General features: G+C 50.8%; 1 protein-coding gene and 1 long non-coding RNA gene across 3 annotated transcripts in view; one reads left to right on the forward strand and one right to left on the reverse strand.

The window, feature by feature from the left end:
• The window catches only part of PRDM15 (PR/SET domain 15), a 63938-nt gene that overhangs the window by 16664 nt on the left and 19827 nt on the right, over positions 1–27447 (reverse strand). For both annotated transcript variants that reach the window (XM_069581497.1, XM_069581506.1), the window contains exons 6-14: positions 17166–17267; positions 16625–16849; positions 15035–15155; positions 13469–13650; positions 13260–13354; positions 12825–12912; positions 5290–5457; positions 2629–2726; positions 377–508 (exon numbers count right to left, since the gene is read on the reverse strand). In XM_069581497.1, coding sequence (XP_069437598.1) covers positions 377–508; positions 2629–2726; positions 5290–5457; positions 12825–12912; positions 13260–13354; positions 13469–13650; positions 15035–15155; positions 16625–16849; positions 17166–17267 — 1211 coding nt within the window. The remainder of the gene's footprint in view (positions 1–376; positions 509–2628; positions 2727–5289; positions 5458–12824; positions 12913–13259; positions 13355–13468; positions 13651–15034; positions 15156–16624; positions 16850–17165; positions 17268–27447) is intronic.
• LOC138436058 (uncharacterized) lies at positions 19184–21448 on the forward strand. Its single transcript, XR_011255325.1, has 2 exons — positions 19184–19749; positions 20293–21448. It is a non-coding gene; the product is annotated as an uncharacterized lncRNA (long non-coding RNA).

Here is a 27447-nt window from a genome sequence, read left to right on the forward strand (position 1 = left end):
GCCCCGCCTCCCCGTGCGCCCCGCCTCCCCGTGCGCCCCGCCTCCCCGTGCGCCCCGCCTCCCCGTGCGCCCCGCCTCCCCGTGCGCCCCGCCTCCCCGTGCGCCCCGCCTCCCCGTGCGCCCCGCCTCCCCGTGCGCCCCGCCTCCCCGTGCGCCCCGCCTCCCCGTGCGCCCCGCCTCCCCGTGCGCCCCGCCTCCCCGTGCGCCCCGCCTCCCCGCCCGTGCGCCCCGCCTCCCCGCCCGTGCGCCCCGCCTCCCCGCCCGTGCGCCCCGCCTCCCCGCCCGTGCGCCCCGCCTCCCCGCCCGTGCGCCCCGCCTCCCCGCCCGTGCGCCCCGCCTCCCCGCCCGTGCGCCCCGCGCCAGGCGCATGACTCACCTTGAAGTGGACGTGGATGTGGTCCCTGAGCACGTCCACACGGAAGAACTTGCGCCCGCAGATCTCACAGGTGTACTTCTTGTCGCCGTGGGTCAGCAGGTGCTTGTTCATGTTGCTCCTGCAGGAGAACACCTGTGGGCAGGAGAGCGGGGGTGGAGATGCTTGTTACCACACATGTAGTACCTCACTGAGAGAACATAATCGGGCACAAAAATGCAGTATTTTCTTCCCCAATTATAAGTTGCAACAAATCCTCAGTGTTCGAGAGAAATAATCGCGTGGGGCTGCAATCATGATCATTTAACCATTTAAACCGGTGCTTACATTATAATACAGAACTAACCGTTCTCTAGTCTTCACCATAAACTACTCTGCTCACAATTTTACTCAAATATTTCATTGGAATGGGGCCTACCAAGAAAAGTAAGTCACACAAACAGCTGCAGTCTTCTCAAAGTGGGTTATCAGAGTTACAGTTTGTGTCCCCTGTTTCATGCATAATTATCACCTCCCTCAATTCTCTGTATTTCCTGTCTAAAGTGATGAGTGTGAGGACTCAGCCATTCACCCAATCAATACTAATCCAGATGTGGCTGCAGAGCCCACCCCCATGAGCCCCCCGATCTGAAGTCTCAGGCCACATGGCTTTCCCCTAATGGTCAAGTAACCAGAGGAGCAGGTCTCCTTAGAGCTGTTCTCAGAAAGAGACCGAAACCTGAATGAAAGGGAAAACAGTTCACAAGGAACAGAGGCAAATGATTTTGAGGGACATTTCCGTTCAAGATCTGCAGGTGACTTGGGGCCGACAGCCCTGAGACCACAGCCCAGGGAGGCCAGGCGGAAAGTCGAGTCAGCAGAGCAGGAAGACAAGCATCTCTGGGGAGGGACAGAGGCCCTGGGTGTCCCCCAGCACCTGTCCTCTCCAAGCAGGCAAGTCTGGAGACAAGGTATAGTTGGAGGCAGTGAAGAAGTCAGTTCTGGAGACATTCAGGTTCCTTTGTTGCCGGCATCCCTCTGGGAGCATCCAGTGAACATCTCACAGAATAAAACGTGTCTGAGTGTGAGTCACATAGCTGGCTGGTTCGTGCACAGGGTCTCCCAAGGACACAGGAGGGACACGGTGTTGTCACTCCCCAGAGCCAGTGGTCGGCAGGCTCCGTGGACACAGGGCAGCCTCACCCACCCCTGTCTGGACACTTCGGCTCAGGTGTGTATTCTGTGGCACTAGCTGCCCCTGCCCCTCCAGCCCCTAAACCCACACTGAGTCAGGGCCTGCACCGTGGGTCCACGGGCCACACAACCCAGCTGACCTATTTGCTTTGTGGTTTGAAAAAAAAAAAAAAATCAGGAAATTTCCCATAAAAACATGGATTTCCGTTTTCTCTTGAAAAGGTCAAAAGATCTGGCAATGTGGCCACATGCCAGCAGGCTGGGCCAAATCACAGCTGCCCAGTGGCCTGGGGTTTCACTTTTCCACTGTCTGGACCTCGTGTCTGCTGAGGGTGCACCGATGCTTCAGGGCCACGTGGCTCCCGTGGGCTTATGGGACTGAGAGCCTGGGCCTCCCAAGTGGTGGGAGGCAAGTCTAAGGGTGGAGCAACTGCAAGGGGTGCATACACAAAGACCACCACCATTTCCCATAGTAAGCTGACGTGGCCTGGACGGCAGCACCTGGACAGGGTTCCCCACAGAGGGATAATCAATGCCCCTGCTGGACGTGGCCCGGGGCTGTTCAGATGGTCAGTGCACTCCGGAAGCTTAGGGTCTGTGGAGCAGTTGGGCCTCTCTGACAGCCATTTCAGACACCCCAGCACTGATCTGCTTACTTGGGGCACAAGCATCCATGGACATGCATGGCGTGTGTGGCTGTGGCTGGGTCAGTGTCTCACTTGGAAATAGTGCGGGAGGATCACCACTGACCAAGATGTAAACCTAGAACGTCCAGCCCCCTCCACTAGACGCGCCCGGCTCCGCGCACTGGAGATGGAGCATGCGCACTCTGGCGGCATCGGTGGAAAATCCTAGCCAAGCGGAGACAAGGCTGAGCTCCTTCACTGGAGACCCACCCCGACGGCAAGAGAGCAGATGACTGGAGCACCGAGTGAGGGGACCCCGTGGGTCAGGACACCCGAGCATCCACTCGACCCTAAACCTTCTCCCTCAACCCGTCCCCGCGTGCAGTGGGTAGAGCTCTGAGGTTTCCCATAGGAAAAGGTGAGCTGGGTCCCGGGTCCCGCACCGATGCGTGTTACCTTGCCGCACACCGGGCATCCAGACGGCTCCTTCCTGTAGCGCACCAGGTTCTCACCGCCGCCGGCCTCCACGTCTTCCCTCTTCACCCGCCGCACTCCTGAAACCCCCGCCCGCGAGAGTCAGAGTCAGCGCGCACCGCACACGGGAGCCCTGGTCCCTTCCGACATCCGCCATCGGCCAGGGGCTCGCCCAGCCAGCGGAGGTCAGGGCTGCCCACGGGTGGGTCCAAGGAGCCAGCAGGGTCTCTTGTCCATGACGCACTAGTGCCACCTGCCACTCGGAGACGGAGCCCGGGCGATGCAACAGGAGCCCAGGCCACAAGCTCCTTAATGCCGGCCGCACCTGAAACTTGCAAATCCAAGGGCAGCGAGTTTTACAACGCAGAGGAGTCACAATGCGTTACTGGTAAGGAAGGCATTTGTGCTCAACCTAAAGGCTCAAGACAACTGTAGGATTCTTTGAGGCAGCTGAGAGTAGGCGGGCATACTTATTAAAAAAAAAAACTTATTAAAAAGATAGTAATATTCATACTTCACATTAAATCAGCCCAATCAGGATCAAGGTAAACAGTAAGGAAAAAAAAAAAAATTAAGGCATAAGTGTTCACGTGTGTGTGCTCAGTCACTTCAGTGTCTGCCTGTTCAACCCCATGGACTGTAGCCTGCCAGGATCCTCTGTCCATGGGATTCTCCAGGCAAAAATACTGGAATGGGTTGGTTTGCTATCCTCCAAGGAATCTTCCCCACTCAGGGATCAAACCCTGGCCTCTTACACCTCCTGCATTAGCAGGCAGGTTCTCTACCACTAGCACTACCTGGGAAGCCCAAGTGTTCATAATTGGGATCAAAACAGACTGAGTTCTCAGAAAACAAGGAATTTTTGGATACAAACAAGAAAGAAGTTCCTTCTCAAGGTCTCTTACTAACCACTGACCTCTTTCTGGGGCATTCTTGCATAAACCATGTGAACACAGAGCCAGGCTCAAACTTGGCTGGCAAGGTGACCTGGAGACAAATAGTTCCCAGCGGGTAAAGCATGCAGGTATGAAGCGGGTGTGCTTTACGCTTCCATATAGAAGGGAAGGCCATGAACAGCCACACAGTATTCGCTCATTCCCAAGGAAAATGATCTGAGCTGTGTCAGCTGTAAAACGTTGTGAGATAAAAGTTGTATAATGCAACCCACACATCTATCAGTCAGGAAACATCTGACTTCTCCAGGTAATAGCGGCTCTTAGGGGCCCACCTGGGGCTTGATAATCAGGGTCCAGTTCAACGAGGCCAGCGGTTCAGCGCAGTGGTCATCCCCAGCACAGATAGTGAGGAGACAGGCCCAGGGGCGTGCCCAAGGCCACCTAGTCATTAAGTGGACACCAGGCCCTTGGAGCAGCCCCAGATCACAGAGGGAGTGGTAGAGCTTATGAACCAGGTAAGGAAGGGCCAGGTAAAAAGGCAGGATGCAAATGTGAGGCAGGACGTGATCAGGCATGTATTAAAAGCCACGATGACACAGCTGTGTGCAGTGGTCAGACTTCACGTACGAGTTTGTTATCTGACTTTTTCCCCCAACAGGCATATACTCCATTCATAATTCTTTATAAAGTGATTTTTTTTTTTTTAATAAGAAGGTGCTCTGTTCAGTGAGTGCTGCTTACAGAGGCCAGTTGGCAAGAGAGCAATGGCCTGTAGAATAAAAATTAGGATTGTGCTGTGCTGTGCTTAGTTACTCAGTCATGCCCGACTCTCTGTGTCCCATGGACTGACTGTAGCCCACCAGGCTCCTCTGCCCATGGGGATTCTCCAGGCAAGAATACTGGAGTGGGTTGCCATGCCCTCCTCCAAGGGATCTTCCCAAAACAGGGATCAAACTTGGGTCTCCCGCATTGCAGGTGGATTCTTTACATCTGAGCCACTAAAGTTGAAATGCCACTTAAAAAGAGGGTCTGTCAGAGCAGGTTCTTGGAGAAAGCCTCAGGTGAGGTGTGTGCTCAGGACACACCTGTGGCCCAGGTAACCAGGTCTTCTTCTTCTCTTTGGTGCCCTGGCCTTCCTGTCGGGTCTGCCCTGCTGGATCCCCCGCACACACACCTCACTTCCTGTCTTACCTCCTTCCCTCAATCGCCCTGCCACATCCCACCCCGTTACTGACCCCACTTAAGTGCACCTTTGTCTTGTGCTGGCCTCTCGTGAGCCCCCCACAGGAAGGGCAGCCCCAGGCCCACCGCACTTGGCAAGGGTCATCAGGGCCCCTCGACAAACAGAGGCGGATGAGGGGGAGTCACTCATGGCCCCAACATCCTCCTGCAGCGCTCTGCTCCACCCACATGGCTGCAAGCACACCCCATGTGGCACTTCATACCCCGTCCTTTCCCTACTTATATCGGAAGCATTTCCTCAGCATTAAACTCCTTGGAAAAGCTCTTTTGGGTGACTGAGAACGTTCAGTCCCACAGAGTCCAGTTTCCCTGATATCCTCCCCGCACCCCGTGGAATGTTCAGCACCCCGTGGAGTGTTCGGGATGGCTCCAGTTCCCCCCGACACATGACGCAACAGTTCCCAGCAGGACCTCTGAGGCTGTGCCAGTCCCCGTCAGGCAGCGCCTTACAGCAGGCACCCACAGGGGTGGAGTGGCGTCACCCCATGCCCACAGGTGCGCTCACCTTCCAGGTGCCGCCTCTGGTGGTCGAGCATGACGTCCTTGCGGTAGAACATCTTGTTGCAGACCTCGCAGGCAAACTTCTTATCCCCGTGCTTCTTCTTGTGCTTGGAGAGGTTGCTATTGGTGGAGAAGAACCGGAAGCACATTTCACACTGGAACGTCTTGTCGTCTGTCGAGGAGGTAGGAAAAGGAAGCAGCTTTTAGGTGTGTGACACTGAGCGCGCGTTCCCCTGGGGCCAGCAGCGATGCCCAGGGGGAGGGCAGAGCCAGGAAAAGGCACTGCTGCCACCACCTGAACTGAGAAGACACCCTGCCCAGCCAGGCCTGAGCCATGTGCAGAGCAGACGAGCTACTGCCCAGCCCATCCCCTCAGCCCCAGGACACACATCTACAGCATCTGGGGATTCCTAGTGAGGCAAGAGGCCGCTAACCTGACCGCAGCCCCCACCCCCGCTTTCCCCCACCCACCTCGGACAAGCTGCCTCCCACCCCACCCCAGGCTCAGCCCCCCCCGCTGCTCCCCCAGAGCCCAGCTATCACCTGCCCCTTCTCTCCCACCTGTTCCTCCACGGGTTCCTCCCCCATCTCACATAGACATCCCCCATTTCTCCCACCTGTAAAGAAATTGCCTTGTTCCTAGGGCCCCTTTAGGAGACATATACCTTCCATTTCCCTAATGAAGCCTCTGGAAATACTGACAGCCAGTATCCCAGCCTCGCCCCCAGTTCCTCCCCAAAGGTGGCCAAACTGCCCACCAGGGCCTCTGACAGTTCCTACACTGCTCTCTCCTTCCAGGTAAGCAGGGCACCCCCTCAGCCCTCCTGCCTAGGCCCCTAGCCCTGAGGATCTGCTCCCCACGAGTGCAAGCAGAGGGGCCATCTGAGGACCTGCGAGGCCCTAGCCTCTCTTCAGCTGTCCACCTTGGTCCCGCCCACCGGGCCTCCGCCAGGAGGTCTCGGCCAGCACTCTCCTCTCAGACTGGTCCCCTGATCCCCCCTCTCATGTCATCCCCTAACCCCCATACCCACCCTGCTCCTGCCAGGACGCGTACCTGCCAGTCTGTCACCTAAACCAGCCCCAGAAGGGAGTCCCCGCTACCCACTGGCCCTCCTGCAGCCCAGAAGCCCTGTCCCATGTCACCTGCGTGGATGGGCACGACAGTGTGCTTCCTGCCCCGGAGCGAGGGCCAGAGGATGCTCTGCATCGCACTCATTTCTGGGCCCTTGGTTACAGCCCACTGACCACTTCCCGTGGTCAGTCATTGTGTGCTGAGTGCACCAATCCCAGAGTTAAAGTTTCATTTTCTACATTGATTCTGACTGGGGTTCTCGTTCTGCTTCACAATGGACCCCCATCCCAGAATCTCAGCCTGTGTGCTGCAGACACTTGAGCTGGATCACACTGGAGGGGGATGGGGGGGGGGGGCGGCTGTCCCATGGTCTGCGTGCTGAGCTGCATCCCTGGTTCCCCTGCCTCAGATGCCAGCAGCACCCCCAACTGTTACAACCCAATCAGCTCCAGACTCAGCAGTTAACTTCTCTCCTGACCCCAGTGTGCAGCCCCCCGTGAGGCCCAGGCATGTCCACACAATGCCCTGTACACGGGTTTGTGCAAGTGTGTGCAGCACATGCACTCAGCAGGCAAAGATTTTCAGACTTATTTTAATGGCTGCATAATAGTCTACTCAGTTCATGTATCACAATTTTCTTCATTATTTTTGATATTGCAGACAATTTAGTATTTCTTGGTAACTTTCTTTTTTTTTTTCCCCAACTAGATTTCCCTAGCATTGATTCTTAGGAACAAGACCCGAGACCAGGGCATCTGCCATCCTGCTTAGTGAAGGGCCACACCTTCCAGCATGCTAAAGCTGACGCTCCAACACTTTGGCCACCTGATGTGAAGAGCCAACTCACTGGAAAAGACCTTGATGCTGGGAAAGATTGAGGGCAGGAGGAGAAGGGGATGATAGAGGATGAGATGGCTGGATGGCATCACTGACTCAGTGTACATGAGTCTGAGCAAACCCTGGGAAATAGTGAAGGACAGGAAGGCCTAGTATGCTGCAGTCCATGGGGTCGCAGAGTCAAACACAAGTGAACGACTGAACAACACCTTACAGAGCTATCCCATCAGATTACTGGAGGCCCCAGCCATCCTGGGCCTCCCAAACCACACAGGTGAGTGTCCCTCCTGGGCAGGTTGGCCCCATGAGCCCCAGATGGAACCCGACAGATGGAAAGTACAGTGCAGCCCTTGGACTTCAGCTCCCTCTCTCCCTAACGAGTCCCTCCCAGCCAATGGAGACAACCCACTTCCAGCCTTTCCCAACCCACGGAGGTGGCCTCTGCCCCACGATAGTGGAGCTGGAGCAGCTGCCGGGCCAGGCTGTCAGCTCGGGCGGCTTTTCCCGGTGTGGCATCCACCTGTCACCAGCTCAGGAATCCAGACAGGTGCTCAAAGACAACCTTCTCCCACCCATAATCCTGCTGCCCTCGAGGTCTACACTGATCTTTTGACGAAATGCAGACTACTGACAACGAATACCTATTACGTGGTGTGTGGTCAGGCCACGCGGGACGGCCGTCCTCCAGCTCTCTGTCCACCTCCTGCTTGACCAGCATCTGTCTCCCCTCCATTCACATGAACCGCTTGCTTTCTGTCTCAGCTAGGGACTGTCCTAATCCTTAGGCCAGAAAGACTCCACCTGCTAGTTCATTCAAGGGAAATACCTGCCCTCGTGCTGGTCCTGGCTGTTAACCTGAGGGGCTGGAAGGGGTGTGCCCAGCTGCTGGACTCCCTGGTAACTGACAAGCCAGCCTGAAGGCAATCTCCCCCTATAAATGGGGGGTGTGTGTGTACAGCAGAGGCAATCTCCCCCCAGAAATGGGGTGTGTGTGTGTGTGTGTGTGTGTGTGTGTGTGTGTGTGTGTATGTATAGCAGAGGCAGCTGTGGCTTCAGAACCTATGTTTCTGACGTGTAAGGTAATGTCTCTGTCGCTGTCTCTGGACTTTCTCTGGTCTCAAGGACAGGCAACTCCAAGGCTTGCAAACCTGGGAGTGCAGCTTGACATGCAGGCTCTGGTGAAGGGTAGGTGTGCAGAAGACAGGATGGAAGATTTCCAGGGGCCTGGCTGCACGGGAGCCCAGGTGGCTCTGTCTTGCCCGATGGCCTAGACGTGAACCTCAGCTCTTCTCTAGCTCCCTCAAAAAGGCTGAGAGCAGATGAGGGCCATTTACAGGAGTTAGACTTACACCTCCTCACACCCAGGACAGGCTCCGCCAAGCAAAACCTTGAGAAAAGCCCAAGAAATCATCATTTCAAAGCTCACACAAATCCCTGACTTAACAGCCTATGGAAGATACATTCTCCTAATGTGAGTACTATACAAAAGTATAATGGTGCAAATATATAGGACACAAATCAGCTCAGTTCCCGGTTTATCCTTTGTTTTCCATTCAAAACTTCTAACGTTTGAAATTACAGAGAAATTATACTTCAACCCACTGCTGCTCTGGTACTTCTATATAACAAAGAACCACAAGCGTCTCTTTTAACAGAATTTTCTGCTGACATGTAGCAACTGCTGCTTTGTCTTCAAACATTCTGTTTCATTTGTGTCCAGAGAAATAAAGATAAAAAAAGGACAACTTCTCTTCCTCAGCTTTGAGCCAGTCTCACCAAATGACCTGTATCACCCTCCACTCACCCAGCGTGCTCCTGCAGAACCGAGCATGGCCACGTGGGGCGCCATCGTCCCACTGGGCACCAAGGTCAGCTGAGGCCCAAATGACTGTTGCTTGGTTGCTAAGGCTAACATGTGTCCCACTCTTTGCGACCCTATGAACTGCAGCACACCAGACTTCTCTGTCCTTCACTATCTCCCAGAGTTTGTGCAAACTCATGTCGGTTGAGTCAGTGATGCCATCCAACCATCTCATCTTCTGTCGTCCCCTTCTGCTTCCGGCTTCAATCTTTCCCAGCATCAGGGTCTCTTCCAATGAGTCAGTTCTTCACATCAGGTGGCCAAAGTACTGGAGCTTCAGCTTCAGCATCAGTTCTTTCAATGAATATTCAGGACTGATTTCCTTTAGGAATAGACTAGTTGGATCTCCTTGCAGTCCAAGAGACTCTCAAGAGTCTTCTCCAGCACCACGGTTTGAATGCATCCATTCTTTGGTGCTCAGTCTTCTCTATACTCCCTCCAACTCTCACATCCAGACATGACCACTGGAAAAACCACAGCTTTGACTAGACAGACCTTTGTAAGCAAAGTAATCTCTCTGCTTTTTAATACACTGTCTAGGTTTGTCATAGCTATTCTTCCAAGGTGCAAGTGTCTTTTAATTTCATGGCTGCAATCACCATCCGCATAGATTCTGGAGCCCAAGAAAATTAAATCTGACGCTGTTTCCACGGTTTCCCCATCTACTTGTCATGTGACAGGGCTGAATGCCAAGATCTTAGTTTCTTGAATGCTGAGTTTTAAGCCAGCTTTTTTCAATCTCCTCTTTGACTTTCATCAAGAGGCTTTTTAATTCCTCTTCACTTTCTGCCTTTAGACTGGTAACATCTTCATATCTGAGGTTATTGATATTTCTCCTGGCAATCTTGATTCCAGCTTGTGCTTCATCCAGCCCTGCATTTCACATGATGTACTCTGCGTAGAAGTTAAATATGCAGGGTGACAGTATACAGCCTTCATGTACACCTTTCCCAATTTGGAACCAGTCTGTGGCTCCATGTCCAGGTCTAACTGTTGCTTCTTGACCTGCATACAGGTTTCATAAGAGACAGGTAAGATAGTCTGGTATTCCCATCTCATTAAGAATATTCTTCAGTTTGTTGTGATCCACACAGTCAAAGGCTTTAGCTTAGGCAATGAAGCAGAAGTAGATTTTTTTTTTTAATTACCTTGCTCTTTCTATGATCCAGCATATGTTGACAATTTGATCTCTGGTTCCTCTGCCTTTTCTAAATCTAGTTTGTACATCTGGAAGTTCTCGGTTCACATACTGTACAAGCATCACTTGAAGGAGTTTGAGCATAATCTTGCTGGCATGTGAAATGAGTACAACTGTGTGGTAGTTTGAACTTTCTTTGGCATTGTTCTTCTTTGGGATTGGAATGAAAACTGATGTTTTCCAGTGCTGTGGCCACTGCTGAGTTTTCCAAATTTGCTGGCATATTGAGTCCAGCACTTTCAAAGCATCATCTTTTAGGATTTAAATAGCTTAGCTGGAATTCCATCACCTCTACTAGCTTTGTTCAAAGTGACGCTTCCTAATGCCCACCTGACTTCACAATCTAGGATGTCTGGATGTAAGCAAGTGATCACACCATCATAGTTACCTGGATCGTTAAGACCTTTTTTGTATAGTTCTTCTGTATATTCTTGCCACCTCTTCTTAATATCTTCTGCTCCTGTTAGGTTCTTGCTGTTTTTGTCCTTTATTGTGCCCATCTTTGCATGAAATGTTCCCTTGATCTCTCCAATTTTCTTAAAGAGATATCTAGTCTTTCCCATTCTATCGTTTTCCCCTATTTCTTTGCATTGTTCATATAGTCAGCAAAAACAAGACCTGGAATTGACTGTGGCTCAGATCATCAGCTCCTTACTACAAAATTCAGGCTCAAATTGAACAAAGTAGGGAAAACCACTAGGCCATTCAGGTATGACCTAAATCAAATCCCTTATGATTATACAGTGGAGGTGACGAATAGACTGAAGGGACTAGATCTGGTAGACTGACAGATAGAACTACAGATAGATAGTAATAGGTAGGCAGAACGATGGACAGTTTGTAACATTGTGCAGGAGGTGGTGACCAAAACCATCCCCAAGAAAAAGATGCAAGAAGGCAGAGTGGTTGTCTGAGAAGGCCTTACAAGTATCTGAGAAAGGAAGAACAGTGAAACGCAAAGGAGAAAGGGAAAGATATTCCTAAGTGAATGCAGAGTTCCAGAGAATAGTAAGAAAGCCATCCTAAGTGAACAATTTGACTGATATGACATCAAAAATTGGTGGGTTTCCCCAGGTTTGGGGCACACTGGACTGCAGATTGCAGGTGGCAGGGTGCATTATATGGATCCACCTGGAAGCTTCCAAGTCCCCTTCACCCCGTGACTGACACTGCAGAGCAGCCTGAGCTCAAGTGAGACAAGACTCACCTGCCACTTCAGAAAAGCCCCACCGTGGGTGGAGGAAACAGCCTTGGTTTCCAACAGAAGCCCGCAGAGCGGAACAAGCACATGAATCAAACAAAGGGACAGAGCAGAGCCTGCAGGAGCAGGAGCCGGCAGGGAGGGCAGCGATGGTGGATATGATGGGTGGGTAAGGATGCCCCAAGAGGAGGACTGGCCAGCACCTTAACAAGAACCAGCACAGTCAGAGTGAACAGGGACCCATATGGAGGGTCAATGGAAGGGGATTCGGAATTAAGTGCTAACTTGGGAAGTGTCTAAGCTGGCTGCCCCCAGTACCCCCTCCCACCCACCCCTGCCCAGGTGCCATGATTCCGAGAAGAGAGGCCGAAAAGACAACAGTGACCCTCCCCAGTGTCCATCCTCCCAGGGTGGGGATGGAGACAGCGAGCCTTCACCCACGGGGTGCCAGACAGAGGCCACCCCGACTGGCTGAGTCCCGCACAGCTGTCTCCTGGCCATCCTCAGGGATTTATGTACATCATGTGCGCTCACCAGCTGTGAGCTGGCCAGACACTGAGCTCAGGATGCTTGGCTAGGCCCAGCAACCCATCCTGGCCACAGGCTGATCTGAGCATATGGCATCAGCCACACACAAGCAGACGAAGGTCCAGGTCATGAGTGGAGACCAGGGACAGAGGCAGGCTCAGAGCAAAACCAGCTGGTAAGAGGGAGCAGCCAGGCCTTTGCTAGACACGGGTGGGTCCATGGAGGGAGGAGGGTGGACGGCTGAGGAAGGTCCTACTGATAAAGAGGCAGACGCCCACTCCTCCAGCCGTGACCCCACCTCGGCACGTACTTCTCCCTTGATCCCCGAACAAACCCTCCTCGGCCGCTCAACATTCTTGGTGAGGATGAAACCTCCCCAGTCTCAAATGCAGCCATGTGCATGCTTAGTCACTCAATCGTGTCCAGCTCTTTGTGGCCCCATGGACTGTAGCCCATCAGGCTCCTCTGTCCATAGGATTCTCCAGGCAAGAATACTGGAGTGGGTTGCCAGGCCCTCTTCCAGGGGATCTTCCTGACCCGTGGATGGAACCTGCATCTCCTGCACTGGCAGGAGGATTCTCTACCAGTAGCGCCACCAGGGAAGCTGCAAATGCAACCATATGCAGCTGCTTTTGATGAATAGTAGGAAATAAAATAAATTCTCTTTTAAATGGGAACTCTCCACCTGCATGTCTTAGCATAGCAGCTGCTTGAAAGCAAACCAAATGGTGCAGAATCTTAAAGGTGAGGTTACCAGTTAAATTCACCATCACCCCCTGCTGGAGCACCTGGTTCCCGCCCCGCCAGGTACCTGTGCCTGAGCGCTGGGCGGGGCCGCTCACCTGTGCGGCAGTTGTGAAACTCCAGCGCGCTCTGGATGCGGAAGGTCTTCTCGCAGGTGCCACACCTGTATCTGTACTCACTGTCGACCTGGTGGGAGAAGGCGGGGTGGGGGGGGGGGGGCGGAGGCCGTGGTGGGGCAGCTGGGACACCCTCTCCTCAAGGGAGCTGCTCCAGCAATGTCATTTCTCACAGCCCCTCCCTCTGCTACCCTCCCACCCAGCTTAGAAACACGAACCATGCCTGGCTGACCCATTGCCCTGGAAAGAGAAGCATCCAGGTGACCTCGGTGCCCACATTGGCCTCCGGCTCCTCCCCGATCCCCGGCAGCACCCCGCCAGGCCCCGGCCTATCTCGGCCCCCTCCGGCTCCCTCTCCCCACTCCCCTTGCCTGGGACTCTCCAGTCATCATTTCTCTGGTTTCCTCCGTCACCCACCTCGTTTCTGCTGTGCTTGTACGAGACGTGCTGCTTCAGGCTCTCCTTGCGGCTGAATAACTTGGCACATTCCTCGCATTTAAACAGCTTGTCACCTAAAGACCAGCCAGTGATGAGCGTGTCACTCCTCCAGGCGCACCGAGACCATGGTACCCACCTGGGGCCGCCGCCTGGCCCCCGGGGCGGACGTGGCGGCGGCAGGGACTCACCGTGCGAGCGCACGTGCCTGCTCAGGTTGCTGCTGTTCTGGAAGACCTTGCTGCAGATACTACACTGGTATACCCGCCTATGCTCGCCCAGCTGCCGCACCACCTTCCGCCGGATGCCGTGCCGGCTCGAGAGGATTAGGCTCCTCTTGAGGGTGATGGTGCTGCTCTGGTGATGCGGAAACCTGCGGGAGAGACGCACAGGCTGGTGAGGCGGGTGGGAGGCAGGGTCGTTGGGGAGAGAAGTTCAAGGTTAGTTGTCCTGGAAAGAGCGCCTGTCGAATCTTCCTAGCTCGACACCGGAGGGGAGTGTTGGGCTCAGGTGTCCCCCAGCTTTGGGGCTTCTGGATAAGGGAGACACCCTGAATGTCTCTGGAAGGCAAACACCCTGAATGTTCAGTGGCATCACTCAACTTTTTCCACACCAGCCACTCACTTCCTTCGGCATTAACTCTGGTCACCAGAAGCCTGGACCTCAGTTAATGTGTTGGCCAGAGTGACCCCATCTCTTCTGCTTTCTTCACTTGCCTCTACCCTGTTTCATATCTTCCCTGAACCTGATTTTTGCAAACTTCTTCTCCCTATTAAATGTGTTTCTAGCAGTAAGTTACTGAAATCCTCTGGGCAATAAGATGGAGCATGAATAAGTAGGTCACGCTCACCATTTCTGATACTGCTCTGCTCTGCTCTGTTTTTGCACAGCTTCCTGGACTGTCTAGGACCAGGCATGCTTTGACACTGAAGGCTGCACTCCAAAAAGGACCTGAAAAACTGTCATAGGCTTATTCAACTTCAGGGCAAAAAATTACCAAGAATAATAGCTAAAATATAAACATTTTCCTCATTCATAAAAAGAGAAATGCAGGATATTAGACTTACAGAAGTTCAGATACAAACTGTTCCATCATAGCAGCCTTGCTAGGCACAACGCAAGTATCAGCTGGTGGAGGAGTGGATGAACCAAGTGTGGTCCTCCCGCATGATGGAGTAGTATTCCGACTTAAACCAGAAGGACACTCCAATACCTGCTGCAACATGGATGGACCTCGAGGGCATTACGCTAAGTGAAGTAAACCAGTCACAAAAGGACAAACATGTGCGATCCATTTATACGAGGTCCTGAGAGACACGAGTACCTCCTGTAAGGTCTTCGCAGAGACAGAAAGCAGAATAGTGGGTGCCAGGGGCTGGAGAGGGGGAGATGGGGAGTTAGTATTTCATAAGGATGGAGTTTCATCTTGGGGAAGATGAAACAATTCTGGAGATGGATGGAAGGTTGCACAAAGATGTGAATGTATTTGAAACCACTGAACCAGACACTTAAAAATGGCTAAGATGATAAATTGTATACTATGTGTATTTTACTACAATAAAAAGGCTTTTCATCTATTTTCACAGAAGCTGCACTATTAACTCCCTGAGCTCCAGGACATTCCTGCTGCTCCCCATACATGTGCATTTCCCAAAAGAAGTAAACCATTCCCTCTCGTCAGGCTTTCCCTCTGAAATGGATTAGCCACCACATACTGTTGCCTGTGAAGCCAGGCCGAGTGCCATGCTGGGACTTACTTTGGCACTGAGCTGGTGTCGCTGGGGGTGGCAGCCAGCTTTCCCAGAACAAGCTCCATGATCCGCTCGTCTGGCGTTGCAGTCATAGGCTCAACCTCAGTCATGATCTCAGTCACTTGCTCTGCAAGGAGGGGATGAGACAAGCTGTGTCACTGCCGGAGCCGTGGACAGAACACAGCTGAACCCAGACGACAGGCCCAAGGGGCCGCAGCTAGGCCGATGCCGTAGACACGGGTCACAAGATTGACAGAGGGAAAAAAAACAGCAATACTTTAGAATCCACACCTTTGCCTGCAGATTGAAAACAGCAAAATGTTATTCTTAACTCAAAACTGGAGTTGGAATCTGTGATTCTTTTTAAAACCACAGGAGTCATGACTCTATTTCAATCCCTTCTCATACCACCTAAAACGAAACACTTTGATATATAGTAGGGACTTATGACTTATTAAACTCATCCTGACAGAGATTTAGGAATACTAATTTCTGTAATTACACAAGTCACCGTATGCTTAAAAGCAAATGATCATTTTCTGTAAGAGCTAAATATCAAATGGCCACAGTAATAGGCACCCAGGACTGACCCTCTAGACAAATGAAATATGGGAAGATTACACAAAAAGGTTTATCTACTTCACCTACTATGATGTGTCTTCCTAATGCAACTAATAATTAGTGAAATAATCACTTAATAAGCTTTTCACTTCTTTCTGTCTTTTCTTCTTGTAGAGAAGTATGGAGACTGTCCAGGGGAAGCTTAAACCACTTCTCCTGACAATATTATCTGAGGGCTGCTCCTCTGAATTCTCTTTAATTCTGAGAGAGAACAAGAACTTCTTGTCACTCACAAGAAATCCTAGGCTACAGCAGACAGCAAGAAGAAAAACTGCCCAGTGGGTGGTCAATGAGGAAGGCAGTGAGGGGACTCACGAGTGTCTGAGCATCAAGTCTGGTCCCTACATGCCAGACCCGCCAGGAATCTGGTGGCACTTCTGGTGAGGCCATGAGGGCTGAGGGGACATGGTCTCGTGGGGACCCCTCACCCGAGAGACCCAGTTCCCTCCAAACTCAACTGAGGCTACTATAGAGTCAGAGTAACACCTTTAGCCATGGCCCAGAGCGCAGCTGCATGCCCGTTCACGGGAGACAGGGAGCAGACGCTGGAGCACCCACAGGATGGACTGACATGGCTCGGCACCGAAGGAAGCCCAACGTGGGCGAGTCTTTTCCACATGTGGCCTGGAAGATGCTGAGCACAGAGCTCCCGGGATGGGTGGCTGAGGAGATTGAAATGTTCTGTCCAGACGACCGCCTACACTGGCGAACCCGCCTATCAAAGTTCACAGCCCACGCATTCTACCAACCGCACTGGGAGTAAGCTGTACTCGAAAGAGCTGGTTCACAGCAAGAGCAGGGCTTAGACAGCACCCCCATGAAGACTCTGGACCAAGTTTTCCTGCCTGGCAAGGAGGCAATATGGCCTCAGGCCCCTCCCCGCTATCATCACTCCTCCCCCAGGGCCACGCCCCAAGATGGCTCCTCCCCAGGACCACGCCCCCGAGCTGGCTCCTCCCCCAGGACTGCCCTCACCTGCTGGCTCCTTGCCTTCAACAATGACTAGAGGCTGCTCTGGTTTGGATGTTTTGGGTTTTCTTCCCCTTCGAGGCTTTTTCTTCTGCTCTTTGGTGGCACTGACAGTCTTGGGAACCTCAGCAGGTTCCCCCCGGGGCACATCTGCTTCCTTCTCCGGGGCCGACTCCTGCTGGCCAGCTGGGGCGCCGCTCTTGGATTGTTCCAAGTGGCCCAACAGGTGCTCTGCAGAAGATGCTTATGATGAATCCACCAGTCTGAAAACACTTAGGCCACAAAAACAGAGACAGCCCCCACTACCCTCCTCCCCAACTGAACTACTCTGCTGAGTTGGCGGAAAGAAAACAAGATCCCTCAGCGCCAGACACGCAGAGGACTTCAAGGCAAAGCACAGATCCCTGGGAGGAGGCCTGCAGGACACAGGCCAGGAGCGAAGCCAGGGGAATCCCGACATCCTCCCCGATGGAAGTGACAGTGCGCATCTCGGTGAACGCAGCCGGGGACTCCCTGGCGTCTGGCCCAGCAGGCGCCTGGCCCTTACCATTCAGCAGCTGCAGCTCCAGGAAGGTGGCTGAACACACCTTGCACGCCCACTGGCTGGGCTCTGCCTCCACCGGGGTGCTGTTCTCTGGGGCGCCTGCGGCTTCAAAAGACAGGGTGGGGGAGAAGGTCCAGAAGCTCCTCTCTGTGCTGCCCAGCCCAGCGGAGGGCGCACCTGCCCCATAGGAGGTGACAATGACAGTGCTGACAACTGCCATCTCTCGGGAGCAAATCCAACCCTCCAAACACTGTTCTCAGAGTTTTATCCACAGGGACTCATTCATGCCTGTGAGTATCCCCATTTCACAGATGAGGAAACCTGGCACTGGAACCAGTCTGACACAGGGCTGGCGCCAGTCAAGGAAATGAGTCCTCTTCACAGAAGCCAGTCCAGTGGGAACAGACGCACACCTCTCCACACACACTGATGACTTCAAGGGAAAAAGGCATCCTAGAGCCCACAGCGAATTCTCCACTCTCTCACTGGCTCACGTGACAAGGGGCGAAGCCACGACAGTCAGGCCCCATGACCTGAGCCCAGTTTCACCATTGCTCCTGCCCAAGCACTGTCAACAAAACTTTTGCAATGACAGAAATGTTCTGTAACTGCCTTCCAGACGGCAGCCACGTGTGCCTAGTGCCTCTGAGGAACTGGACTTCTGCTTTTACTGCATTTGAATTTAGGTTTAAATAGCCACCCCGGGGCAGGTGCTTGCTCTGGGGGGCAGTGCCTCTAGCCCTCCTGGTACCCCCACCGGAGTCTGGGGCGGAGGAGGATGACCAAGGTCCATGGAACACAGAGGGAGATCCTGGCTGTGTAGATTCTTTAAAAAAAAATTACTGATGCTCTTGTGAATCCTGAGTTAGGGATGTAATCGAGAAGAACCTTTGTTTTCTATTACAGGTGGGACTAGTGGTCAAGAATCCTCCTGCAATGCAGGAGACGTGAAGAGACACAGGTCCGATCCCTGGGTCAGGAAGATACCCTGGAGTAGGAAATGGCAACCCACTCCAGTATTCTTGCCTGGAAAATCCCATGGACAGAGGAGCCTGGGGGCTGCAGTCCACTGGGTTACACAGAGTCAGACATGACTAAAGCGACTTAGCACACAAGCACCCGCAAGTTAATCACTAAAGGGATGTTGCCTATAAGCTTAAATTACACATTATGGCCCATCCCCGGGAACCCTGCCTCTCAGGTAATGAACATTAAGCTGAAATACCTTTGTTTAGCTCACAGGAAACATCCTGACCAGCTCACCTGTGAATGGCTCCAGGAAGGAAGAAATTAACACATCCCCTCTGGAGGCTGACTGGAACCAGGAAAGGCTTGCCTTCATTCCCTTCCCTTTTAGTACAAAAAAGGCCTGAATTCTAACTCAGAGAAGATGGTTCTTTGGGACACTGGTCCACTATCTTCTCAACCCACTGGCTTTCCAAATAAAGTGGCTATTCCTGCTCCAACAACTGTCTCTCGATTGACTGGCTGCTCATGCAGTGAGCAGTATGAGCTTGGATTCTGTAACAGGGATGTTCCAAGCGAATGTATGTTCATGATATCCTGGCGCAGGAGACTGATTTCTCTAAACCCCACGTGGCAGCCTGTCAGGGCTGGACAGGGGCCACCAGCTCTCACCACCACCTCCACTCCTGTCTCTGTGCAGCTTGTGTTGACACTCAGGACCCATCACAACACCCATCAAAACACGCTGGGGCCACCCACAAAGCAAGACCCTCCAGGACTGTGACTTGCTCATGTCTTCAGTTACTAGGAAAAAGCACACCTCTTTCTGTATCAAAAACCAGCAATAAGGCTGCAAAAGATGGAAGGAAAAATGGAGACCACCGCTACAAATATTTGTGTGCATTTTCTGAGTCTTTGTCAGATAACAAGAGATTAGAAATGTTAAGTGGATGTGAAATTTTCAGTTATACCAAAACTGGAACAGAAAGAGTGGAGAGCGGGCAGCACGGAAGCAGGGTATGGTCTCAGGACGTGCCCTCTGAAACCAAAATCCCGTATTTCACTCACCTTCCCCAACACACATGGTCTAAAGAGGGCGGAGTACTCTTGCACAGGAGAGTTTCAGAGGAGGAGGCTGGGAAGGGGTGAGTGGGCAGCTCCTAAGCCAAATAAGTTGCGGTCACTGCACCAGGTCCCCGCCCAAGGGTGGAATTCACGCTGATCTGACCTGGGGCAGGAAACCTTTCTCTTTAGCCTGATGTCCAGAAGTGGCGCTGACAGGACCAACTAGAAGAACCAGTCATGACTGCTGTCCTCTCACTGAGGGCAGTGTTCTATTTCACAAAAACTATCTTAAAAGGTAAAAATTCTAAGAAAAAAAAAAATTAGCCAACGATCAAGAGGCAACTCCTGATCACAATCACGCACGTCCAGTAAGAGAGACTCATCTATGCAAAATGAAACGGTGCTGTGGGGGAGAGGCAGTGATGACACGGAAGGCTCCCAGCAGACAGTCACCAAAACAAGTGATGAAGATCGAGCACGCGGTGTGTCAGCATGCTAGGCAGGACCTCAGCCACGCAGAAACGCATGGCTGCTTAAACAATGGAAGAGAAATGGCGTAAGTACAAGGACAGAGGATGGATGCTGGTCACCAGGGATGGGGTACAGAGTTATACAAGGGAACCTTCTGGGGTGATGAGAACATTCTATATCTTTTTTAAAAAAATGTTTGAATGTTTATCTTTTAATTTCTTTGGCTGTGCCAGGTCTTAGTTGCGGCATGCGGGATCTTTAGTTGTGGCATGCAAACTCTTAACTGCAGCATGTGGGATCTAGTTTCCTGACCAGGGCTCGAACCCAGGCCCCCTGCATTGGAAGCAAGGAAGCTTAACTGCTGGACCATCAGGAAAGTCCCAGACCATTCTCTATCTTGATTGCGATGGAGCTCACGCAACTGTGGACATTTGTTCAAACTCTGATACGGCCCACTAAAATCACTATTTTATCGTTTGAAAACTATATGCCCACTGTGCTGGTTTTTAAAAACTGATAGAAAATGCCACACAAAAATGCCATGAGTCGTTAAGATGGTGATGTTATATGTACTCAAGAAGTTCCTCAAGTGTTAGGAAATGTATTTATAGCTCACCTCTTTCACTAGGAAAGTGATTTTGAAAATCTGACGCTGACAGCTGACTCTAAACCCTGCACGCCTGCTGGCTGAGACTGCGAGGCTTCCTGGGCCACCTCCTTCATCGGCCAACGGGCCCAGATGTGTGTAAAGAAGAGAAATTAACCTTCATGGACATTCAATGAAAACATGTGATTAGGAAAGTAAATCCAATACCAGAGAAAAAAATTTATAGATTAAGTTTTGAAAGAAGTGTGTGTCACCGCTCCTTCAGGTGGAAGGAGAAATACTTCCTTCCATATTTTAATATCTATTCTAGCCAACTGCAAACAGGCATAAAATCTGTTAATTATTAACAGCGCCCAATGTTCTTAGAAGCCCAGAGGTGGAGTCACGGCTACCCTGCTGTTCCTGAACGAGAGTCAGGACAGGGTGGAGAGGCAGATGGTCTGGACGACATGGTTCGAGGGTGAGTTCATTAAGATCTGTTCTACCAAACTCAGCCCAGATTAAGGAGCTCTCCTACAGGTTAAAAAAAAAAAAAAGCCAACAGGACAACTGTGACTCGGATTGTTGTTGTTCAGTTGCTAAGTTGGGTCTGACTCTTTGCAACCCCATGGACTGCAGCACGTCAGGCTTCCCTGTCCTTCACTATCTCCTGGAATTTGCTCAAATTCATGTCCATTGAGTCAGTGATACTACCTAACCATCTCATCCTCTGCCGCCCTCTTCTCCTTTTGCTTGAGGGCAAAAGACTGAGGTCTTTTCCAGTATCAGCATTTTTCCCAATGAGGTGATTCTTCGCATCAGGTGGTCAAAGTACTGGGGCTTCAGCTTCAGCATCACTCCTTCCAATGAATATACAGGGCTGATTTTCTTTAGGATTGACTGATTTGATCTCCTTGCAGTCCAAGGGACTCTCAAGAGTCTTCTCCAGCAGCACAATTTTAAAGCATCAATTCTTCGGCACTCAGTCTTCTTTATGGTTCAACTCTCACATCCAGGCTGGAAATACCATAGCTTTGACCATACAGACCTTCGTCAGCAAAGCGATGTCTCTGCTTATTAATACGCTGTCTAGGTTTGTCATAGCTTTCTTCCAAGGAACAAGCACCTTTTAATTTCATGGCTGCAATCACCATCTGCAGTGATTTTAGAGCCCCAAAATATAAAATCTGTCACTGCTTCCACATTTCCTCTTTCTATTTGCCAGGAAGTGACGGGACCAAATGTCATGATCTTAAGTCTTTCGAATGATGAATTTTAAGCCAGCTTTTTCATTCTCCCCGTTCACCTTCACCAAGAGGCTCTTTAGTCCCTCTTCACTTTCTGCCATAAGGGTGGTATCATCTGCATATCTATGGTTGTTGATATTTCTCCCGGCAATCTTGACTCCAGCTTGTGCTTTATCCAACCCGCCATTTCACATGATGCATTCTGTACAGAAGTTAAATAAACAGGGTGACAACATACAGCCTTGTCACACTCGTTTCCCAATTTTGAACCAATTTGTTGTTCCATGTCTGGTTCTAACTGCTGCTTCTTGACCTGCATACAGGTTTCTCAGGAGACAGGTAAGGTGGTCTGGTATTCCCATCTCTTGAGGAATTTTCCAGTTTACTGTGATCCACACAGTCAAAGGCTTGAGCCCAGTCAATGAAGCAGAAGCAGATGTTTTTCTGGAATTCCCTTCCTTTTTCTATGATCCAGCATATATTGGCAATTTGATCTCTGGTTCCTCTGCCTTTTCTAAATCCAGCTTGTACATCTGGAAGTTCTTGGTTCATGTACTGCTGAAGCTTAGCTTGAAGGAATTTGAGCATTGTTTGCTAGCATGTGAAATTAATGCAATTGTGCGGTAGTTAGAACATTCTTTGGCACCACCCTTCTTTGGGATTGGAATGAAAACTGACCTCTTCCAGTTCTGTGGCCACTGCTGAGTTTTCCAAATTTGCTGGCATATTGAGTGCAGCACTTTCACAGCGTCATCTTTTAGGATTTGAAATAGCTCAGCTGGAGTTCCATCACCCACACTAGCTTTGTTTGTAGTCATGCTTCCTAAGGCCCACTTGACTTCACCCTCCAGTATGTCTGGCTCTACGTGAGTGACCATACCATCATGGTTATCTGGGTCATTAAGACCTTTTTTGTACAGTTCTTGAGTGTATTTTTGCCACCTCTTCTTAATCTCTTCTGCTTCTGTAAGGTCCTCAGTATTTCTGTCCTTTATGGTTCCCATCTTTGCATGAACTATTCCCTTGATCTCTCCAGTTTTCTTAAAGAAATCTCTAGTCTGTCCCATTCTATTATTTTCTACTACTTCTCTGCACTGTTCATTTAAGAAGGCCTCCTTCTCTCCTTGCTATTCTCTGGAACTCTGCATTCAGTTGGGTATATCTTTCCCTTTCTCCCTTGCTTTTTGCTTCTCTTTTCTCAGCTACTTGTAAAGCCTCTTCAGACAACCACCTGGCCTTCTTGCATTTCTTTTTCTTGGGGATGGTTTTGGTCACTGCCTCCTGGACAGTGTTACGAACCTCTGTCCACAGTTCTTCACTAGCACTGGCACTCCATCTACTAGATCTAATCCCATGAATCCATTTGCCACTTCTACTGTATAATCATGAGAGATTTAATGTAGGTCATATCTGAAAGGTCTAGTGGCTTTCCCTACTTTCTTCACTTTAAACCTGAATTTTGCAGTAAGGAGCTCACGATCTGAGCCACAGTAAGCTCCTGGTCTTGTTTTGCTGACTGTATAAAGCTTTTTCATCTTTGGAGGCAAAGAACATAATCAATCTGACTTTGGCATTGACCATTTGGTATTGTCTATGTTTAGAACTGTCTCTTGTGTTGTTAGAAAAGGGTGTTTGCTATGACCAGTGTGTTCTCTTGGAAAAACTCTGTTAGCCTTTGCCCTGCTTCATTTTATACTCCAAGGCCAAATTTGCCTGTGTTCCAGGTATCTCATGACTTCCTACTTTGGCATTCCAATCCTCTATGATGAAAAAGGTACCCTTTTTTTTGGTGTTAGTTCTAGAAGACATTGTAGGTCTCCACAGAACCATTCAGCTTCTTCAGCATTAGTGGTTGGGGCATAGACTTGGATTACTGTGATACTGAATGGTTTGCCGTGGAAATGAATAGAGATCATTCTGTAGTTTTCGTGACTACACCCAAGTACTGCATTTCAGACTCTTGTTGATCATGAAGGCTACTCCACTTCTTCTAAGAGACTGTTGCCCACAGCAGTAGATTTATATAATGGTCATCTGAATTAAATTCACCCATTCCCATCCATTTCAGTTTTACTGATTCCAAAGATGTTAATGATCACTCTTGCCATCTCCTGTTTGACCACATCTAATTTACATTTATCCATGGATATTAAGAAGAGGTGGCAAGAATACACAGAGGAACTGTACAAAAAAGATCTTCACGACCAAGACAATCATGATGGTAGGATCACTCACCTAGAGCCAGACATCCTCAAATGTGAAGTCAAGTGGGCCTTAGAAAGCATTGCTATGAACAAAGCTAGTGGAGGTGATGGAAGTCCAGTTGAGCTATTTCAAATCCTAAGAGATGATGCTGTGAAAGTGCTGCACTCAATATGCCAGCACATTTGGAAAACTCAGCAGTGGCCACAGGACTGGAAAAGGTCAGTTTTCATTCCAATCCCAAAGAAAGGCAATGCCAAAGAATGTTCAAACTACCGCACAATTGCACTCATCTCACACGCTAGTAAAGTAATGCTCAAAATTCTCCAAGCCAGGCTTCAGCAATACATGAACCGTGAACTTCCTGATGTTCAAGCTGGTTTTAGAAAAGGCAGAGGAACCACAGATCAAATTGCCAACATCTGCTGGATCATGGAAAAAGCAAGAGAATTCCAGAAAAACATCTATTTCTGCTTTATTGACTATGCTAAAGCCTTTGACTGTGTGGATCACAAGAAACTGGAAAATTCTGAAAGAGATGGAAATACCAGACCACCTGAGCTGCCTCTTGAGAAACCTATATGCAGGTCAGGAAGCAACAGTTAGAACTGGACATGGAACAACAGACTGGTTCCAAATAGGAAAAGGAGTACGTCAAGGCTATATATTGTCACCCTATTTATTTAACTTATATGCAGAGTACATCATGAGAAACGCTGGGATGGAAGAAACACAAGCTGCAATCAAGACTGCTGGGAGAAATATCAATAACCTCAGATATGCAGATGACACCACCCTTATGGCAGAAAGTGAAGAGGAACTAAAGAGCCTCTTGAAAGTGAAAGAGGAGAGTGAAAAAGCTGGCTTAAAGCTCAACATTCAGAAAACTAAGATCATGGCATCTGGTTCCATCACTTCATGGGAAATAGATGGGGAGACAGTGGAAACAGTGTCAGACTTAATTTTTTTGGGCTCCAAAATCACTGCAGATGGTGACTGCAGCCATGAAATTAAAAGACGCTTACTCCTTGGAAGGAAAGTTATGACCAAGCTAGAGAGCATATTAAAAAGCAGAGACATTACTTTGCCGACTAAGGTCCATCTAGTCAAGGCTATGGTTTTTCCAGTGGTGATGTATGGATGTGAGATTTGGACTGTGAAGAAAGCTGATCACTGAAGAACTGATGCTTTTGAACTGTGGTGTTGGAGAAGACTCTGGAGAGTCCCTGGGACTGCAAGGAGATCCAACCAGTCCATTCTGAAGGAGATCAGTCCTGGGTGTTCTTTGGAAGGAATGATGCTAAAGCTGAAACTCCAGTACTTTGGCCACCTCATGCGAAGAGTTGACTCATTGGAAAAGACTCTGATGCTGGGAGGGATTGGGGGCAGGAGGAGAAGGGGACGACAGAGGATGAGATGGCTGGATGGCATCACTGACTCGATGGATGTGAGTCTGAGTGAACTCCGGGAGTTGGTGATGGACAGGGAGGCCTGGCGTGCTGCGATTCATGGGGTTGCAAAGAGTCAGACACAACTGAGCGACTGAACTGAACTGAACTGATGGCTCTAACATTGCAGGTTCCTATGCAATATTGTTCTTTACAGCACTGGACTTTACTTTCACCATGAGACATATCCACAGCTGAGCGTTATTTCCACTTGGCCTAGCCACTTCATTCTTTCTGGAGCTACTAGTAATTGCCCTCCACTCTTTCCCAGTACCATACTGGACACCTTCCAACCTGGGGTCTCATCTTCCAGTGTCATATCCTTTTGCCTTTCCATACTGTTCATAGGGTTCTCGCGCCAAGAATACTGGAGTGGTTTGCCATTCCCTCCTCCAGTGGACCACGTTTCTGCCAGAACTCTTTACTATAACCCATCCGTCTTGGGTGGCCCTGCCCAGCATGGCTCATAGCTCCAATGAGTTACATGTGCTCCTTTGCACTGACAAGTCTGTGATCCATGAAGGAGAAACTCCAATATGGGGAGATAACCTCTGTGCCGGCTTTGACCTTGAGAGTCATGAGGCATGTGCCACACACAACCGATAAGGTCAGACCCTAACAACTGAATCCTGACGTGCAGTCTAGGCTGGTCACATGGAATACGGAATCCAGGACACGAGGAAACCAGGTCAGTAAGATGCTGGTGAGCCTGGAAGCAGTGGGGGAGCTGGCTTCATCCCACCCACTGCGGGTGCCTCTGAGGGGCAGGGCCAGGTACCCAGTTTTAGCAAATCCAGAGGGTGGGTCTAGGAGCAGTCTGGTGAAAAACCAAGGGTCTCTCCAAATTCCTTCTGTCCCCTTTCCTATCAAAATAAAGAAAGGCCCATCAAGGCCAGTGTCCCTCTGCAGTATCCCTGGGAAGATGTAAACCCTCTGCTGCCATCAGGCCCCATGTGCAGCCGTCTGTCTTTCCTGGGGGACCCCCCAGAAGCTCAGCACACTGCCACCTGCACCCAGCCTATAGTGACTGAAGAAATGCCCTGGAAATTCACGTCTACCCAGAGGCTCTGGATAGGGGCTTTGAAGAAGTAACCAAGGCAAGGCTGGTGAGACTGGATTCGGGTGGTCCTAAATCCACTGACTGGTATCCTCAGAGGGAGAAGATCCAGAGACCCAGGGAGAGATCCTGGCAGGGACAAGATGATGCAGCGACCAGCCAAGGATCGCCAAAGGCCATCAGCAACACCAGAGCTGGAACAGGGGCCCGGAAAGGACCCTGCCTCCCAACCTCAGGAGGAACCAGCCCTACCCACAGCTAGATCCTAGACTTCAGGCTTCCAGACTGTGAGACAATACATTTCTTTCATTTAAGCCCTGGTCTGTGGTGCTCTGACAAACCGTATGAGCCACCTCACGGACCTCCAGTATCCCTCCTTGATACCGCTGGGCAAGCCCACCTGGAGTGGCTCCCAAACCTCAGCTACAATGGAGGGGTCATGGGACAGCCCAGAGCCCCCCAGACCTGTTACTCCTCTTGCCCTACTGAACCATCTGTAACCCACAGTGCTCAAAACAAAAGAGATCATTTCCTTGTCAGAATCCTGTGGTTTGGGGTCAGGAGGAAAGCCAGTGTCTGCTTCTCCCCAAGAGGAATTCATCTTAGAGGCAGCCACGAGCGTGTCTGCCCCAGGCAGTCCCAAGTCGGGTGTGTGAAATCCCATTCACCCAGGTCACAGCCCCACATGCAAGCCATCCACAAGGTCAGGTGGGGAGGACATGCAACCACAGGACCTACAATGGGGGAGGAAAAGACTTAAGTCCACCGGCCCCCTCATGAGGTCAGATGCCCCAGTTCGGGGTGGCAAGCCCTGCATCTGATTTGCTTCTCTGGTACGATGCAGGTGGATCACAGGTGTCCACTAGGTCTTTCTCTGACCCCACCCACACACATACACATGCATGTACACATGCATGGATGTACACACACACACACACACACACACACACACACACCCCAACCTCTAGGAGAAGGCTGCTGGAGCCAGAATCCAGGTTCAAATCTTGATTCCTTCACTCTCTGCTCTGTGACTCAAGGCAGGTTTCTTAACCTCTCTGTGCTCCATTCCCTCTGCCCGAACCCTGGGACCATAACCTGACCCCAGAGGACGGGCAGGTGAGTGATGTGGGAAGCCACAGGACCGAGCTGGGAATGGAGCTGCCGCCAGCAAGCCTGCCCTGGGGCGAGCTCTTCTAACAGCCTCTCAGGCCGGGCAATCAACATGCAGACCAACCAACCCAGC

This window comes from Ovis canadensis, chromosome 1 (genome assembly GCF_042477335.2).
Source record: "Ovis canadensis isolate MfBH-ARS-UI-01 breed Bighorn chromosome 1, ARS-UI_OviCan_v2, whole genome shotgun sequence".
In the NCBI taxonomy this organism is placed as follows: Eukaryota; Metazoa; Chordata; class Mammalia; order Artiodactyla; family Bovidae; genus Ovis; species Ovis canadensis.